General features: G+C 41.5%; 2 protein-coding genes across 4 annotated transcripts in view; one reads left to right on the top strand and one right to left on the bottom strand.

The window, feature by feature from the left end:
- Positions 1–20,254, top strand: part of LOC146478983 (TNF receptor-associated factor 2-like) — a 255,231-nt gene that overhangs the window by 84,310 nt on the left and 150,667 nt on the right. The window lies entirely within an intron of this gene.
- On the bottom strand, positions 758–19,234 carry LOC146478995 (uncharacterized). 3 transcript variants are annotated; one of them, XM_085111189.1, is made up of 13 exons: positions 19,131–19,234; positions 10,979–11,099; positions 10,370–10,501; positions 9,683–9,893; positions 8,531–8,672; positions 7,669–7,836; positions 6,721–6,898; positions 6,158–6,204; positions 4,955–5,114; positions 3,729–3,809; positions 2,198–2,292; positions 1,511–1,577; positions 758–1,093 (listed from the first exon to the last, which is right to left on the bottom strand). In XM_085111189.1, exons 1-13 carry the CDS (start codon positions 19,169–19,171, stop codon positions 971–973), a joined length of 1,566 nt encoding a protein of 521 aa, XP_084967315.1. In that variant the 5' UTR covers positions 19,172–19,234; the 3' UTR covers positions 758–970. The 3 variants fall into 3 exon arrangements, with proteins under 3 accessions (XP_084967315.1, XP_084967316.1, XP_084967317.1); XM_085111190.1 differs by lacking the exon at positions 19,131–19,234 and adding an exon at positions 17,253–17,403; XM_085111191.1 differs by lacking the exon at positions 19,131–19,234 and adding an exon at positions 14,103–14,275.

Genomic DNA, 20,254 nt, shown 5'->3' with positions numbered 1-20,254 from the left:
AATCCCCCATTTATCCTGTAACAAACTGGCTCGTATTCGATTTCCATGATCGCGCTCGGCTGGGATGTCGTACAAAAAAATAAAGTCTGTGAGAATCAGAAAGAACAATATGACGATGTGTCATGACGTCGCCTTAATCCGCTACTTGACGAAGGCCCAAAATAAGCAAGGTTTCAAGTCGTCAATCAACTTTGTGACTCGTTTAGTTGGTGCCATAAGAAAATCCAGGAGCATTTTTGTTCAAAGTAAAGATTTTTAAGGTCTTTACCAGTGATCGCGTGACAAATCGTGAAATTTCCGCAATTTACCTTTGGGTAAAAGTTTACTCACCGCCTCGAACAACATGAAAAGGAGCTTCGTAAATGGATGTACTGGAGTAACCTGGCAAATCTACGCGCAGTGTTACATCGAACCGTGTCACAACAACCAAGCAAAATTATTAACATACACGAATGCACGCAATGTTATTGTTTAGTAAAAAATTTCAGCACGCAATGAAGCTTTCCCTAGACTTAAGTTTTTGCTTCTCCTAAATGAAGCTTGATCGCGGCATGAAGGTTATCGTTGGGGATGAAAATACCGAGTTTCGAGAAAAAACAAGCGTAAAACAAACAAAAATTTACAAATATGAAATGTGCTTTGACAATGAAGTGCAGCGTTGAAAGCTGTAGGATTAGCTCTAAAGTCGACAGCGATAACTTCAAAATTAATTGTTATAGTAGAAAAATATATTACATTGCTTTAAGTTTTTACCCTGTTTTCATTTGACCACTGACGCTTATCGATTAACAAATTCTGGTAGTAAATAGTCTTTGAAGGTCTTCATTCGCTGTATGGCTCTATGAAAGCTTCCGTCTCACTGCAGCTGCCTCGGCTTCAAATGACTTTCAACTCAGATTTTCCACGCACTTCATCGTTTCACTACTGACACAACTGTCGCTCAAGATTTAACTGTTACTCTCGTGCGCTTTTAAACAGGACAGTTTCCGTCTTCATCTGGCTCCACCACAGGACACTCGCTAACACCAGTAGGACCATCGGGCTCTTCATCGCTACTGGAGGAGTCTGGCTGGTCAGGCAGCAACAGCTCTTCCTAATAAAATGAAATACAATAACATTTTAAACCGATTTACCGCCGGATCGCGCAGATAAACAACAGCGAATGCCAAAACGAACTGGTCTGAACAGGAAACAAAAATCGTGCAACCGATCACACCTAAAAAATACCCTCGTAAGCCAATGACCAGTATGCCTGGTTTTGGTTTAGGTTGTGTTTACTTAATCCGTCCTCCTTGTTTTCCAGATAGCTCTTATGGCACTAGTTGAGAGAATTTCTATAAAACCGAATTTATCTTTTGTGATCATTTCTGTTCTTCTCATCACCTGTATGGCTGATCAGGTAGAGGCTTGCCCACTGTATTTCTGAGCATATCCCAGGCTCTCGGTATACGATACGATGCGGTACGGTATACTGAGGAAAACAGAACACAATGACACGTATTATCTTTACCTTATCCCTTGTGTATTTAAAGTATTTCAGCCGAATAGGTTCGTCTGGATTTCCATAACGTACAAGTCTGAAATAAAACGAAATGCACTTAAATGTATAACACGCATATACGTATACTATAAATCCTTTCCATTTATTAGACAAAAATTTGTGCCTCCGTTACTGCACCTGATTTGGCAACCCTAAGATAAAAATGAATTGACTATTGTCCAGTACGCGTATCTATGTAAAATGTCCTGCCTACGTATCAGTCATGTTAAAATGGGAAGTATCATGGGGTCTTTGGTATCTTTTGTTTAAAATGATGAAATAAGACCTTCAATCAGCTACCAAATAATTTAGAATGACGAGAGGAAAGAAATCAACTCAATTCTTGAAAGGAACAACTCATGATCTGTTCTAGCGCATTTTGGAAACAAAAATGCGAGAACTTGAAAAACATTAGCCTAACATTTTTCAAGTTTCAATCCATACCGGCCTACCCTGTCTCTGGCCAGAGAAACTAATCGACAGGCACTAATAATTTCATTGCACTGGTGTAGTAATTTATAACAAACTTGACAATTATTTCTTTGTTTCTGCTGACGGACAGACATTTTGGGGTTTTGAAATGACAGCAAATTTGCGTGATACTTCCCCTTTAAGCTCTTTAAATGACAAAGCCCTCGTAGATGAGAGATATCTTACGATTTATCTGTCCAGTAAGGCTTGTCTTCTAAACTCCAGTCGCAGAACATGATGAGGTACATAACAAAACATTTGATTGTGACGTATCCAACGTTCTGAAAGTAAAAGTAAGCAAGCGATAATAAGAAAAGTTTGCTAGTGATAAAACTAAAATTTTACGTTCTTGCTCCGAGCGGCTTTTCTTCGAGTACTCCGGCTTAAAATACAACAATTCCAAATTCCCATTGGATCAAAAATTCCCGAAAGCCACAGCCTTCTCATTCGACAGACCGTTGACTCCTGAAGTGACAAGGCACTGTAAACACCACTAAACAGTAGTGTCACCGTGGTAAAGAAAAATCTCGTACCCAGAGTCCTCTGGCTTTTTGGTCAGCGGATAATCACCAGGAGAGACTCTGGGGTACTGGAATTTTTAATACCGCAGGTCTTCTGAGGTAAAACAATGGAAGCCGTCACGAGCCGTTACGGGACAGCCAATAAAAAAATTTAAATAATTCCAGTTCCCCAGAGTCTCTACTGGCGACCACCCGCTGACCAAAAAGCCAGGGGACTCTGGGTACGATATTGTTTCTGCGGTAAAACAATGCAGGCTGTTACAGGGCAGCCAATAAAAAAATTTAAATTTTTGTCGACTCTCCTGGCGACCAACCGCTGGTCAAAGAGCCTGAGGACTCTGGGTACGAGGTTGGTTAACTCCAAGCGACCGACCACAAGGCCGCACGAAGGTGCAGAAAGGACCACGCCTGTGTACAATTAACAATGGGGACTTTACGCAACCACGACGGCAACGCCAACGAAAACGTCACTTGAAAATACAAGTTCGTGTTACTTGTGCTACTCTGCGCTTATTCCAATTCGTTCAAATTCTACAATCTGGCCGAACTATCCAGTAACAGAATTGGTGGGAACGGTCTTCAAGTTAGCACAGAGAATGAAAATTTACTGTCTTGTGCTCACGCTCTCCGAAAAACCTTGAATTTGGGCATTTCACGTTGTTGTTTGTGTTTGACGAAATGTATCAAAATTTGTAATGCACGTGCACAGCATTGTTTAACTCGTTAAGCCTTTTCTTTATTGACGTTTTCGTTGCCGTCGGGGTCGTGTTTGCGTAAAGTCCCTAATTATTCCACGAGCGCGCGTTGGATATGAGATGATAGATAGCCAACGAGGCGCGTAGCGCCGAGTTGGCTATAATAATCTCATATACAAGGGCCACCTTCTTCGCGCATAATGACTGATCATTTGTCGAAATCAAAGTTGTTTTGGGAGGTGTCAAGAAGAGAAATGATTCTAATAACGCTTTTAAGTTTAAAATGAGACACGTTTCGGCTTGAACATGAGCCATCTTCAGTTAAATTACAAAGCTAAACGAATCGCTATACAAAGCTAACCAAAAACTGCCTAGAATTGCTAATGATAGGATGAATTGTTTGAGGATGGGGAAGAGAAAATATAGCCGCTGTGGGGTGGCCTTCATTACGGATTGCTAAATTAGTCTGGAATGTTGAACACAAAAGTTAAAATGACTAACCGTTCCTGTACACTTATGGTTGTCAGCCGAGGGTGGGTCAGATAATGGACCGTGAGCGCAAATCAGCTTGGATTTAAGGCCCTGCAAAGGAAAAGACAAACTGTCTTCAATGGTATGATTCCAGGGAGCAATCACATACATCACATCTCTCTACAACAAAGGGTGTGAAAGAAATCTCAAGGAAGGAAGCATTGTACAGATTTGTCAGCGACACCCAAAGGGAGAATTCAAGCCTGAAAATGCTTAAAATATGTCTCCTGTGTTCCCAGATCGTTTTATGGCCTTTTAAGACATATTTCAGTGTGTAAGCTAATTCAGTTGGATCTGTTTCCGACGCTTAAGCTGAAATTTAAGTTGAAGAAAGCTTTAGGGAATGGGATCTTATTCACATTTAATTAGGTCCTGACTCAAGACTAACTTTTAGTTGGGGTGCTGAAACTTTAAAGACTATCCACAATTTTTATTGTGGTAAATGCTAAATGATTTTACTAACCCTTAAAGAACAAGATGTATCGTATCCAACATAGCCTAATTCCTAGAACTCTCAAACAGTGGAACAATTTGTCCGCCGATCTGGCCTCAGCTGCAACTCTCGAGTCTTTCCAGAGAGTGGTCTGTAAGCTAGATCATTAGGACTGTTTTAAGATCAGCCGCTGCCTGGGCACATAATTCTCGCACAGAGGGTATGCTCTTTCCTGGTAGATGTTACTGTTGCAAGCGGATGCAGTGTTGCCGAGTGGTTGCTGGGCAACGGAATTGAAATCCAGAGGTTCCGGGTTCAAGTCCCGCTCTGACCGCCAGCACGAGTTAATTCACGGTATTCGCGAGTTTAACTTCGCGGCCACGCTTGAATATAGGAAAGTGGTTTGTCTTCTGAAATATGGTTTTATGAAACATGCTATTTTCCATTCGTTAAGTTTATGTGCTCGCCCCTACAAGCACCTTGTTGTATGATGTTACCAAGAGTTAACAAAGGACATCCTTTATACTTTTATTTTTGTTCATAGCTTCGTTTACGTCTGTTTCGATCGATCAGTTGTGATTATTTTCATTATGTTTGACATGTGTTCTATCATGCAAACCTTAGGAAAGAGTTCGAGTACGATGGTAACCAGAGTCTTTGTCTTTCATCGGTGCAATAAAAACAGTAGCAGCAACAGTGGCAACAAGAACAACAACAACAACAATAAAAATAAATAACAAAATCCTAAGGATGTTCCACTAACCTTCAGGTTGAATCTGGAAGGGTCAAACTCATCTACCCCCTTACAACCAGGAACAGTAAACACGTCCTTATCTCTCTGAGCTAGATGGCAATTGGCGACAATTTTCTGTCCCTTCTGAATTTTGTAAGTTCCAGTTCTAGACTTCATGATAAAGTGTCTCCTATAATGACGATCGAAACACAATTCTAATCAATTCAATGCATAAGATAAGATAAGATAAGAACTTTATTTTACGTGGCACTCAACTCACCTATCTACTTTACAGGAAGCCCACAAATAAACAGATAAAATTACAAAAACAAAAAGAAAGGCAAAAATTAGCTAACAATCTAAAGTCTAAAAATTTAAAAATCTAAAATATCCAGGAAATCCAATCATTCATGTATCAATACATGTATGAGTACAAATTAAAATTTACAATTTCAAAAGCTAACCACGATAATAACAATTTTAAAATGCTGCATGACGAATACTTCTTGAAAATTCCCTTGTGCCGGCCATGGCGCTAATCGAGTCCGGCAGCGCATTCCATGTCTTTGCAACGAAGTACCGAAAAGACCTAAGACCATGCTTGGTGCATCTTACTTTGGGCAATCTCTCGTCTACATTCAGAAAATACGTCCCACAAAAGAGATTTTAAAGACTTTTTCGTCGTTGCTCTCACACTCACGCTCTACTCTGCACCAGTTCGAGAAAAACAGAAAAAAAAAGCACGTTGCACGTATCGAGAACATTGGTATCGCAGGTCAGATTACAGTATAAAACACAATCAAGACAATTAAGGCTTGAAAAACTATATAGCTTTAAGCTATATAAAACTAGAACTAAGGAAAGAAAGGTATATTCAGTAGTGTTGGGTTTGTCTTTCGCGGTTCGCTGAATCTGCTTGTAACTTGTGATTCGCCTCTTTGATAAACAAAGGAACAAACAAAGTTGAGCCTTTTTGCTCCTTGTGCTTGCGTTCCTCAGTGGCTATTGCTCTTACTGCTGAACTTGTCCTTTGCGGTAGCAATTGTGAAAACCAGGCATAAGATTACCCCCATCTCCCTACTTGAGATCTCGCTAGAAACGTCCGTAATTTAGCCCGGGATATATACACTGTTTTTATTGCCCGCCTTGTAATTCAAGATTTTAAAGGTCATCATGATTTCCTTGCTGCGTTGTTTAGCGTGTAACTGTTACATCAAAGCAGGTAATTCTTACCTGGCGACTCCAAAATATAAAGCAACAGGGGGATACATCCTGAGAATCTGTGACAGAAAAGTACATTAATTATTTGTTATATCTCTGCCGCAACTTTCCAAGAAACCTCAAGCGTAGATTACGGACAAGAAACTCAAGGAATTGAAAAGGAAGAGTTTTTCATTTGATTGCTGTTGGCCAAGCGTGAGGTCCATGTATTAAAACATCGGCCGCGTTCTTTTCTTTGCTCAGAGGTGGACCTCGACTACGTCTCTGAGCGAACAACAACAACAACAACAACAAAAATACACAAACAAACAACAACTACTAAAGTTAATATTAATGTTCTACATTTGGGACAAGCGCTATTGGTCAATAAGATTCTTCTTACTTTTCTGAATGAGAAAACGCCATTTGGTAAGGTTAACCTGCGTGAACATTCCAGACAAAAACATTTCGGTCCAGAAGACAAAATATAAACCTCTTATGCAACTAATCAGACTCCACGATTTAATCTTCATGGACTGTGCGTTTGCGTCTGCGCGCAAAGCAGAAAGGTAATCTTATGCTGTGTGCTTACTTACCTCACAAACGAAGTTGTCTAATTTTTTCATCTTGTGGAGTGTTTTTAGATTCAGTCCAATCGGTCCCAGGGCCTCTCTGATCTCTGTCTTCAGCTCTTTCCGTTCCTCGATCGTCATGATGGACAAACGAGCAGCCGCTGAACGCATGGCTGCACCAGTACCGGGGGCGGCATTAAAGCTTTAAAAGAAGAGAGACAGAGAATGAGCATCACCTCTTTGCTGAGGTAATTTGGCCATTATAATCAGCGAGTCTACAATGTTAGACCAAAAGTAGCTAAAAGTACAATTCGTTGGCATGACATTCAGAGTTCAGAAATGAATTGGTCACATCGATTGTAGCAAAAAGCTTCGTGGAGGTCGGATTCTAACTCGAGGAAATATTACAATTTAAAAATTAAAACAATTTCAAAGAAATGTATGACGTCCGGGCAGTGGCAGCCCGTAAGCCGTACATTTCTAAAACTGAAACTTCTATATTTCATCAAGCTTGCAGTAGATCTTTAGGAAACGTCACATTTTGGCTAAAGTTAGCGTGGCTAATTAATTTCTCAACAGTTTTTCAACCTTACCTAGTAATTAAAAATGACACGCTAACCGAGAATTGTGCTGTTTTGTGGGAAATTTCTCCCCGCCCCTTCAATGCCAGGATGCCAGCTTCAAAACGTCATTAATAATTCATAAGCCCATTGATCTATCAAATGGTCGATAAAACATCACGTGCAGTGGTTTTAAAGCCCGATAAAACCTCCTCCTTATTTGTATGCGGTGTTTAATGTTTTTCTGTATGCTAATTTCCAACGTTTACAAAGCATCATTGTTATGAACTCTCTTGACACACGCTTTTCCAGCAATGTCTTTGAAGCCGTTCAAACACTGCTGCTCGTGTTTTAAACATTACTACAAAAACACTGAATTGGAAAGAAGAGGAACATTTTTAACCCGACTCACTTCAGCATCCAAAGAATCTCTAACACTGCCTCATCTTCCGTCAGATTAAACTTCTCGGCTTCTTTGAAGACTGAATCGATATCAGGTGCATTTGCTATGGCATCCTTTAAGTGGTTAAATGCGTGCAGTGCTTTCTTGTACTTCCCTGTAGGTCTACCGAAGCACGTCCTGTTTAAAGATAACGAAAACAACAACAACAAGAAGACTTCATTTAAGTGTCGAAGTATTTAGCACTATAGCGCTAATTGGGGACACTATAAATCAGTGAAATAACTATATATAAACTGAACATAATATTTGTTAAAAATCCCAACTGGTGGGAGGCAAACCAGTTGGCTATTTAGAAAGCGTGGTCTTGGATTTGAAAACGGAGTTACCGTGAAACAAATCTAAGTAGTCAGAGCGGGACTTGCACTCGGGGCATCCGGATTTATTTACAAGTCCGGCGCCCTAACCACTGGGCCACCCCGACTACCAAACAAGATAACACATTCAAAGCGACGGTAATTAATCCCTTCACTTATATATGGCAGTGTTGTCATGATGGCACACATGCAATGCCATAACTCGGTCAATATACCTTCATCCTCTCTTGTGGATACTAATGAATTTCGCCACTAAAGGTTTGAACACCGCTTCCAAGTCAACTTGCGCGTTAATCTAGACACTGGGAGTTTGAAAAATACACTATGTTTAGGAGCGCGTCCAATAAACACGAAGACACTGCGTTTGAAATGTTTTCTTTCAATATTTGAGACAGGCGTAAAACCATAACTCTCATTGATATCGTGACAAAAAAGAATTCGACTTGGATAGACCTTGTTTATCAGGTGCTGTCTATGGAATCCTAACTTTGACTTACTTTTCCTCCTTCAGAACTTCAAATCTCCACTGCAGAAAGCTATGTCCACTTAATCTTATCCCCAACAAGGATTCACTGAGCACGTCCATAGAAAGATGAAGTATCCGTTCTTCCCACTCCTCTTGGCTTGTTGCACCCTGACCTGCATGTGCAACAAAACAAAGAAAACAAAGAGTACGGTTTCATTATGTATCCTCAAACTCATTAATAAATAAAATTATGAAGAGAAAACAAAGGAATTCACTACCGAGGGAGGTTTGGCGAGGGGGCTTAATCATCATAAAATTTGGTGAACGTTTGCTTTGATTTTCTCCAAAAATTATTTATGGTTGGAGAAGCTACGTGGTATATCAAACACTAGAAACAGTGTTTCATTCTATTTCCAAACACCTTGAAATTGACTAAGAAAAGCTCGACTCCCCCTCGTTTTCTCAAACCACTTTTCGGTGTTTGGAAATTGAATGAAACACTTTCCCTTGTGTTTGATATATTTCATCACAACAATAACCTGACTGATCAATGTTAAGACCTAGGGAGCTGGAATCAATTCAGAGCGGTCAGGACCATGTCTGAAGCCTATCGCGTTTTCACGACGGTTGAGTAAAGCAGTTTGGGAAGGTATTGTACTGCGATCACTGACTTCCTTCCGTGGCCACATATGTTGTACAAGAAGAAGAACGGAAAAATAAACTTGCAAGAAAAGCCAGGCTGGTTTCAGTTCAGACGTGGTGCTCAGGACAGAAGAGCCGAACTAGATGGGTCACATTCAGTCAGACCTTGACGACCAAGTCGTGGCACTGTCTTCGTTTAGCAGGGCAAGCTCTATCGTGTTACATGTGACCAGCCCGACTTGGTTTCAAACGTCGTGCAACTGCCATGACCCACACACCCCCGCCCCTGAATTCATAAATTATTAATAAAGTTTAGATTTTGGTCTGGACTTTTTTTTTTTTACAACAACTTTCAATTTCATTTTCACACCATTTGTTTTACAGCTTTTAAGTCAGTTCGACTGAAATAAATCGAAATTTATTTATTTTATTTAAATTTGAATCCAAGTTGCTCCAGGGTCGAACTCACAGCCGACAGCTTGACAGCACGACGTTTGAAACAGGCAATAAACATGTCTACCCAACTTGGTCACTGAACTACCTTCTTTAAAATTCCATTTGATGAGATGCTCGGGCATGATGTCCATGATGTTAGGAATCAGCCGGCCCATTCTGAGCATGTTCTGTGTGACTGCCATCAAAAACGACTTCTGTTGTCTATGCCTCTCGCCATTTTCAAACATGGAAGGTACGTGGTCTCCAAGCAGGGCCTGGTTAAACCGAAAATTTCCAAATCCTTGCTCCTTCTCCACCTATAAGGAGAGAATGTAATTTCACGAGTCTAAAGACAGTTTGGAAATGTGCATTTAAACGTCATGACATTAAACCTTTTTTGTTCGCAAAATTGCAGACTGTTCTTTCCATCCCCCATTTAAGTTAGGCCCGTCGGACACGAGCAAGTTCGCCTTGAAAAGTCTGCGGCTAGCACGATTTTATTCTCGCGTACACGACAAAATTAAACAAGACTTTCTTTACCAAGTCTCTTGCTCAAGAAGTGGAATGCATTCCAGTTTTTGAACACGTCTACTGAAAACCATTTTACTTTTATGAGCAAGCCAAAATTATCCAAAAACTGGTCGAGGTAAACTTGCTCGTGTAGAGCAAGACTGGATGGCACTAGCAGTGGCTTCCATTGAACTTACTGCATATTGCACTATACAATCCCGATGTATGTTAAACAGTTTTCGTACATTACAGATATTTTCGTCCATCTCCGGAAAATACTCACCAATCTTGGGTCGAACATACAGTGTATTCCTTCATGGTCAGTTATAGCAACAAAAGGTGCACCAAAGAAACTACACTTAAACACGGTGCTTGCGAGTGATTCCATACGCTTCTGGAAGAAATGATGGCCTCTCTACGAAAAGAAACAAATACCTAACATTTACTAAGCTAGGGTACTTTGTTTTGGGATTATTCTGGCCAGAAAATGGCATGGGAGTACTTCTTTTTTAACATCATCATCATCATCATCATCATCATCATCATCATCATCATCATCATCATCATCATCATCATCATCATCATCATCATCATCATCATCATTATCATCACCACCACCATCATCACCATTAGTATCATTGTCATCATTGTTGTCGTCCTCCTTATCGTCATCATCATCACCACCATAATAAGACTTAACGTGGAGGAACTTGTCAATTGGTCTGTTAAAGCTCGACAAGCTAAATATAAACAACATTTTCTCGTCAACACCTGCCTGACTTCCGTAGACATCAAACCTATTCCGGTATACTTGTCAATGTGATTTAATAAATATATAAATCCCCAGAACATAGTACTAGCAGTATCGTACATCCCATGCATTATAACCCACCGTGACCAACTCCACGATCTGTGGTACCCTTCCACTGAAGGATCCTGGGATGGGCTGAAGTTCAGGTTCGCCATCCTCGCCGACGAGACTTTCTCTCCGATAAGAGTACAACACACGCTGGCTGGATATAACATACAAAACAAAATAAGCATCTTAAACAAATAACACACTGCAGTCATCAGCTCCAATAGAATGGTCACTTGAGTGTTTCATCTACAGGTTCAGGACTAAGGAGTTCGACTGAGGAATGTCTTTTAAAGGGTAAAACCCACAAACGTTTGCATAAACGTTTCTACCCTGAATGTGGTCCTGGAGTCTATTCCCCACCGTCAACTGATCACCATCGTCACCACCATTATTTGTCATCATCATAATCACCAATAATAATAATAATAATAATAATAATAATAATAACAATAATAATAATAATAATAATAATAATAATAATAATAATAATAATGGGTATTGTTGTGATGTAATATATCAACACAAGGAAATTGTTTGATATAAATAAATGAAATATAAAGTATTCAAATTACATAATAAGGTGGGAATAAATGGAATACTTTTAAAACAAAGAAGAAAAACTTGGTGAGTGAACATTAAACCAGCAAAACAATGAAGACCGTTTCTATAAGGATTGCGTCCAAGTTGGTCCAATCATGGACAGATGGAAAAAGAAATGTCTGCTTCCCCCAATTGGTTTGAACACGCCAAGGAAACACGGGTAGATGAGCTCGGTTGGTGGAAGGTCAAGTAAAACCTCGGCTGCGTTATTTTGTAAAAGGTCTTGTTATCCTTATCGCCCCAGATAATGTCTCCGTAGTCAAACAAGGGTAGAACGCTTGCAAGCTCTAATATACTGAATTTACATAATACTTATTACGGTCAATAAAGACTTTAATAAGGTAATATTGATGTCCATTTTTTATTGCCTGGCGGCCAAGAACAAAAGAAGTTATCTTTGTGTTCTTCCTACTTGCGCAATAGTACAATAGCCCATTACTGATTATGGTATAAGTTCTCGAGAGAATTGAATCGTTCCTTTTATCTATCAAGTGGCGCATTCATTTGTCACAACTCAGGCTATTCTTATTCCGTTCCAGGCACAAAAGAATATAATTTATCAAATCCCAAAATAACGCAATACTAACCTGAAAACTTTCTCAAGAGAAAGCAATTCCTCTTATTCTAAATAAAATGTTTCGTTTAGACCCCAAAGCACATGAATACCGTTTATTCCGTGCATGTGTTCCTGTTCCGAAATAGACCCCAAAGAACGCGCTATAAGAATTTCCGCGAGTTTGAAAATAAAACCCAAAGAAAAGCCACACGCTGAGAGATTTAAAATGGAGCAATAGCTCGCCGGAATGGGTCTATTACACTCTCACCGCAGTGGACATCTTAACAAAGTGAACTGCATACATACCCCCCCCCCCCCCTCCCCAATCGTTTCGTACGTATACGCCAAGCCTATTCTTCTTAAAAATTCTTGATTTTGAACGAAGTTTAAATTTTGGGCTGAAGTTCCTTCGTGTACAGGTCGTGCAGACAAAAGTTAGACGTAAGCTAACATTCAGACGTCGTTTTAAAAAATCAGCCCATTGGGTAATTTGGGTTGACTGATCAGACGATACTTGAGCGAGCGACCCCAGCTTGACCCGATTGTTTTGGGAAATGCTGAAACCCAGCGGCGAACAATAAACTGTGGACATATATGCTATATGTTAGTGAGCATCGAGGGAAAGGAGTAAAAGGGTTCAGCGTTTTCCTGTTGTCCCTGAAAACGTGTCTATTTTCAATCTACTTGCCCCAAACCTTTCTCAACAATCTGAACACTTGGAAAAAGACCTATAATCGAATGTCTACAAGAAAACCACAGATGATGCCGTACGCCCTAATAAAGATGTGTTTGTTTACTTTGTGGTACAATTGTGTTTTCTATGCGCCTTGACACAAGTCAACGAAGAAGTGGAAGATCGATTCCAAATAAGGTCTATTAAAGAACGCTTTATTCGTGCCCATTCTAGTCTGATCTTTCCGAGGCTGATTAGTCAGGATCAACTGATCAACATCGACGCCAATTTTAAAGTAAGCGCGTTGGGAGATTATCGACAAGATGGGATGACAAACAAAGATTTCTCGTCTCGTCATATGCTTTGCAAGTATCGAATTTTGCGTCTATTAAAAAAAGAGTGGCAATACTTGAAGTGAATATTATAATTAACTCTGGGCTCACTCGACACAAAGGTCAATCAAAACAACGAGCATAACTAGCATAAAATAATCAAAGAACAGGATATTACAATACGTGATGATAATTTCCCACCGCTTGTCAGTATTGCTTTGAACAATCGACTAAAGATTCAGGGCACTGGCGATTTGCTCTATTGCTGTATACGAATTGCATTGAGGCCGCTACGAAAGTTAGAATTTTCGTGACGATATTTGTTGTCTTCCGCTCAGAAGCCAAGTAATAACTAAAATGCGAGTTATTTGATCTACCATAGAAATTCGTTAAATAATTTCAACACATTATACAAAAACGCGCGCTTTCTATCGTTACGGTTGCAAGGATCTCCAAGCGAAGCACCCAATTTGGTCGGATTATTTTAACTACATCTTCAAATACGTTGATCGCAAAAACTTCGGCTCTTGGCTCTTGACATTGCCCAAATTCCGAAACCGTTTCATAAAATATTTATCCGACGATCACAACATGTTCATTGACAATTTTCTCGTGATTACTCGTTTTACTGATAATGGTTACAAAAGTTATAATATCAACCTTGTAATACATTGTCCTGACGCAAAAAACGGTTGAAACACGCGTTCGCTCCTCGCAGGCGGTTGAATTGACTCCGTGTTGTTCATCAATGCAAGCACCGCCGGCGCGATATTGATTTAGAAGGATCAAAACAGTAATAACAAATTATTTGTAGTCCAGATTGAAGTAGAAATGCTACATCGGCCATAGAAGCACCATAACTTCACGTACAGCTAACCGGCAAACTACAATGATTGTGTTTGTTTGGAATTGCACTGAGCTGTGTCATGGAATGACCTCAGAAGTTGCTCAAAAAAATTTGGCATGTTAAAGTCACGCGAACAGGCGCCAACTTACCTAGAAAGGCCACGTTTTAACCACTTCCCCTCGTTCGGGGAAGGGCTGACTTTTGCCCGTGACTTCTCCAATCTGCTGGCAGGGTTATTCCGACGCTATCAAACTTCGTTGTTGCTGATGAAGCTGCCCAGTAACGACCATAACACCGAAGACTATAAAATAATGTATGCGTTATCCGTAACGTATAACACAGTCGACGTAATTGAAATGACGTCACGACGTGGGCGGTACAAACGTGTCAATCCACATGAAAATTTGAATACATTAATATTAGGTTAACTCAATTGTTAAATTTATTGACAGTTCAGCTTATTATTATATTGATTCCCATTGCTATCTAGAGTGGTTTTGCAGCATGCAGCGAATGGTGCTATGTTCGTTTCGGTAAGGCGACCATATTCCGATGCTCTTCTCTTTCGGTATTGCGATCGAACTCTGGAGAATGATGAAACAACTTGACGGCAACGTATAAATGAAACAAACCGCAAAAATACTGCATGAAACTATTGTCTAAAAAAATTATAATGAAGTCGCCCTTAAATGGTTCTGATTCAGTTGTTGTCATGGTGTGATTTCAGCATACAAAAACATCTCAAAATATTTGAATAGGATTTCCCGCGGTTCCAGGATACAGATGACACGATTGGCAGGCTAGGCGGGAGGGCTATAGCGATGTACGTGCTGTTGCACTTGGCAAAGTTTCTTACAATATGCAACGGAAGGCAGGCTAAGCACGAAATTGCGCATTGGACAGAACACCCACTCAGTTCGTAACTTGTCGCTCCGCCGGCACGCAACGAAAAACCATGGAGCAAACTCAATGAAGCTTTTGCACTTGTACAGTTACAACTGTGGGACGTTGGTCTCAGCCGCCAGTGCGCACACAAAAAGAAACTCAATAAAGAGTTCGAAAACGAGCGAAAAAAAATCATCGTTAAAGACTGCTAATAGTGAGAATGATGTATTATTGTAGAAAGTGACTCAGACATACTCGGAAAATAAGCTAAGGCCATTAAACTAGGTTCATGGGGCAAACATCCTGCATACTGCTAGGATTTGAATGTCGAACGTGTGGTATATGAAAGAAATGTGATGGCATATTTCCAGCCTAGAATAATACATCATTCTCATTCATTCACCAGGCTGGAAATATACCATCACATTTCTTTCATACTGCTAATAATGCCTTATGTTTACGGCGCTTGCTGCGTAAGCGTATTATGACAAGGACCCAGATCGTTAGTTACCTACATTAAACTGGTCCCTGTTTTGCAGTTTTTACCGCTACAATAAGTCAAAGAAGACTATAATTGACTATAATCTCCTACTTTTAGCAAAGTACTTCGCGATAAACGTTGCAGCGTTTACCATACTTTCTACAACTTGCAGATGAACGCAATTTTTTTCATAAGCATTGCGTTGCACATCAGCATTGGCGACACTGAACTGAAAACCACTCAGCAGTTCACCTATCTTGATTCAACCATCTAATCTGATGCCAAGATCGACAAGGAAATAGACAATAGACTAGCAAAGGCCAACAGCTCCTTCGGGAGACTCTACATACAAACGAGTGTGGGACCACAGAAGTCTGAAAAACCAAACAAAGATCCGTGTCTATAGGGCTGTTGTTCTCTTCACTCTACTCTACGGGTCTGAGACCTGGGTCACTTACCGCAGCCACATCCACCTCCTCGAGCGCTTCCACAAGCGCTGCCTGCGCACCATCCTCAACATCCATTGGAGCGACTTCATCATCAACGTCCAAGTCCTAGAGCAGGCGGAGGTTTCCAGCATCGAAGCCATGATCTTGAAGTACCAGCTCCGTTGGGCTGGTCATGTTTCCAGAATGGAAGACCATCGCCTTCCAAAGATCGTCTTGTTCGGCGAACTCTCCACTAGCCATCGTGAGCCGGAGAGGGGCTCCAAAGAAGCGATTCAAGGACGACCTGAAGAAGTCGCTTACTACCTGCAACATCGACCACAAGCAGTGGTCTGACCTTGCTGCTGACCGTGTGGCCTGGCGCCACACAATCCACCAAGCTGCTGCCCAGTTCGAAGCGGACAGAAGAAGCTCACTTAAAGACAAAAGACAGAGGAGGAAGGCCCGCGCCGCCTCCACCACCACACCTGACATTACTTTAGTTTCCCTGCAGATACTGCTCGCGGCCCTGTCTCTCCCGCATCGGTCTGGTCAGCCACGAGCGTGCCTGCAGTCGACAACAACGTGGACAAACCTCATAAATCTTCGTTCGCGAAGCCAAGCCATGATGATTGCGTTGCAAGTTGCAGAAGAGCGGCCTTGTGAAACACCGCTTAAATTACCACTGGCGCGGGTGGTACTGGAGGGCAGGGGGGGGGGGGGGGGAGGGAAGGGACGGCTAAGAAGCGAATGGCTAGCTTCTTGCTTGCATATAGGGTCACTGACAAGCCTTAATGGGCTAGTCTATAAAGTGAGAGTAGGGTCACTGAGATGGGCAGTTTTCAACTGCCTTCGCTCCTGCGATTATAGAACGTAAGGCGAAAGAGGTGACTGAGTACTGAAAAGTGCCGTTGGCTCGAAAGGTTCTAGATGACATTTCAATGATCCGGCTGAGCCGTGGGTAGCGAAACTGGGAACTTGATACCGGGCTACATTATTTAACCGAGAGTAGGAGTCTACTTCATTATTTAACCGAGAGTAGGAGTCTAGAAATGTAACAACGAATAACAGTGAGAAATGGTTGAAATTTTAACTGCTAGTAGTTGCGGTCGAAGCTATCTGCAAAAGTTGAGATTTCATCATTGCCATCACCCATTCCTCGGGTATACGCTGGCGTTCAAAAGTATTTTAATTTCCATGGTGAAGTTTTAGAATACTTATATTCATCACTGTCACTAGGAAATTTCATAACCCTGAACGGGCCGTTATGTCATCGTCATTCCCTTCAAGCGCGCAATGTCATTATCCAATAAACAAATAACTAAAAATAAATAAATAAATAAATAAATAAATAAAAACAAATGCCCTATAGCTCGTGGGTTAGTATCCGAGACGAAATCCAACAGCCCAGAGCCGATCATTTCTGGACCAGAATGTGCAAATTAAAACGACTATAGTATACTGGTTGTGCCAGACCTTCGGCGAATTCCTACAAAATGGCGGCATACCTTTCACATGTGACGTTTTCCATCTACAATCTGATTGCGGGTAGGGCCGACCCGTTTAGGCAATGTCGTTGTCCAGGTAGATCAGTACAACTTCTCGTCTTCCTCTCTCGAGGGAATCTCTAATATGAGTGAACACGGAAAGAAGAGAGGCATTTTATCATTCGGCACACGCACGACAAACTAACGTCACGGACCGCGGCATTTTCCCACGATGGCCCGTTACCGGAAAATTCAAGATTTTCCTTATTTTTTACCTCGGTAAATTGTTTTATTTCATTTTTGTATTCGCTCCATTATCGACACTTTTCTGTAACTGCAGCCAAGCCGGAAAACGCCCGTTTTAGGAAGTCGTAAGTTGTGTAGGCGACAGCAGAATGTGGTACGCCCTGCGGAAGCGCGATGCCGGCTTTAAATTGAGTCTGAGGAGAGAGCGGCATATCAACCTTAAACAGTGTGGTGAGAAACAACTGCGTAAATGAGTATGGTGGAAAGCGGCCGTAGGTCACCGGGCATTTTGCAGGGCCTGGAAGAATTGTCTTCGTTGTCGGCCGGGAAGTGAGACGAAATATAATAGCAAGTGAACCTACTAGTGCAGCCAGGCTTCCGCCACCATGGCAACTGCTGTCTCCTCGTGAAGCGGGATCGGGATTCTGATTGGTGCGATACACTTTTTCTTATATATAAGAACTTTGAGGCTGAGATTAACTTAAATTTAAGAACGTACCCAGGCTAAGAGTCTATTAAGAATGTTTTTTTAATTTTGACCTCAGCCCCCAAATTGGACGTTCTTGTAAGAATAAATAATAAATTGGCAGCGTGGTTCAAATAACAAGAAGTACCGATTCTAGCACCTTGAGTAGTTACAGTTCCTTTAACATATTTTTTAGGACCTTATTTTTAAAGGTACCAATAGATCTCGGTGTGTAACCAAACTACAAATTTTAACCAGGTGTACGTCGACACCCCCATATCTGGGTTAATTCCAAACGCTTCGAGGGACAACACAGCTGCGAAGCAAATATATTGTCATGGATATTGAACAACTTCTCACGCAAGTATCAAGTAGCTTTCCGGCCACAAAAATACGCACAATTAAGGATGAAGTAAATCAACCCAGGCTGAACGTGGCATATATCAGGATAGTTAAAGAACTTTAAAACGCCAGTTTATGGGGTAAAGCACGCAAACGTGGGAAGTAACTAGGGAAAGATTTTGTCTTTGAACTCGCCCCGCGCCGGCCATGGTAACACGTCTTACGGAGACGCTGTATCTGTCTTTGACATTTACTGATTTTCAAATTATAAAATTGCAAAACAAAAATAGTGCGGCGCTCCGGGTGACTCAGGGGAATACGCTTGCAAATGCCGTTCACATTATTAAACATCATTTTTTTTTGTTTTGTCGTGGTGGTGAAGCCAACTTCAAATCATACGTGAATTGCTTCGGTTTAATTCGGTGACATTTACGGCCGAATATTCTCTTTGCCCCTTTTTTCCCTAACTGAAAGGAGAAAATTTGATTAGGGTTTGTTTATGCCAATAGCCGCATATTAATAATTAACTTTTTCCAGTACAATTGATCTCTACGCACTTTCGCGTGGAGTGTTCTAAGTAAGATTTGACGGATCCTGGTTATGACGATTGCTTGGTTCCTAACGTTTTTCGCTCAATTCCGATTTGCGAAGGAGATTTGGGCTGGCAAAAAATGGAGCTGGATATTCCAAAATACGTATCCGGCATAGTTTAGTGTTCCCCTTCGTGATATCATGAGAGCAAGCTACGTTCGGAATTTGTACCGACAGGAAACAAAGTTCACACAGGTGGGTTGACGGCCAGTTTTAGAGCCGTTTGCGTAGTTCTACCTAGCACGATTTCTTACCTCAGTGTGGGGAGGTCAGCACTTTGCTCTATATCTGTCATTTCTTTTCAAATTCACCGCTCTTCACAGCAGCATGATTTCACTGAGAACACTCAAATCACCGCCAGTCATCATTGGCGCGCAATCAAACATGACGCGGACCCTGGGAACGAGTTTGGTTCAGCGCCGGTTGCCTGCGTCGCAGACAGTCTATACAATCCCTGACATATCGAGTTCTCTATAGGTCTTGAGTGACAAGTCCGGCTGCAACGCAGGCTAAGCGCCAGTGGACACATTTTTCTAGTGTATAATCAATCTCGTACCCTTCAGGCTTTTTGGTAAGCGGGTGGTCGCCTAGCCTACCACGCAGTCGATTTTTAGAGGAATCGAGTCCCCTAAAAACGACTGTGTGGGAGGCTAGTGGTCGCCAGGAGAGACTGGAGAAAAAAGGTCATTTTTTTTATTTGCTGCCCCGTAACGGCTTGCACTGTTTTATGAATCCTGTGGTTACCCCAGAGTCTCTTCTGGCAACCAGCCGCTGGCCAAAGAGCCTGAGGACTCTGGGTACGAGATTGTCGCTATCTAGCTGATACAGTGTACTCCAACTAATGCATTTCATCCACTAGATAGCTCTTTACCCACTGGATGAAGTTATCTGCTCTATGAACAACTGGAGAATGGCCCAAAGATGAGTCCCAAGCCACTGGCGTTAAGCTCGGTTCCCAGCTCGAGAAGCGCAGTTGTTTAGCGACCTGGCCTTTTAATAGAAGCGAGGCAGGAGTTGACCCGTTTTGATCTCGACACAAACTCGAATACACCCTCTCTTTCACTCAAACTCCACGTCACTACGCGCACACGACACGGAGCGACTAATACCCAGTCAAAGATTAGATGAATACAAATGGCGATGAGAGCGGTTTTCAATTGAGTGTCGTAAAACCAAAACCAAAGTAATTACTCTGGCTAATCGCAACAGATGTAAACAATACAACGAGCCAATCAGAATTCGAAGCAAATACATGTAACTGGCGCCAAGCGCAGGAAAACGCGTGCGACGAAAACACGATTGGTTTTGGTTTGGATTCCCATTGGTTGAGTTAGTTGAGAAAGTGGCGCGAGTTATGTTAACCAATCACAGAGCACAG

This window comes from Pavona decussata, unplaced genomic scaffold (genome assembly GCF_977016875.1).
Source record: "Pavona decussata unplaced genomic scaffold, jaPavDecu1.1 SCAFFOLD_61, whole genome shotgun sequence".
NCBI lineage: Eukaryota > Metazoa > Cnidaria > Anthozoa > Scleractinia > Agariciidae > Pavona > Pavona decussata.
The sequence above is the reverse complement of the archived record's forward strand: the minus strand, read 5'-3'. Positions and strand labels throughout refer to the sequence as shown.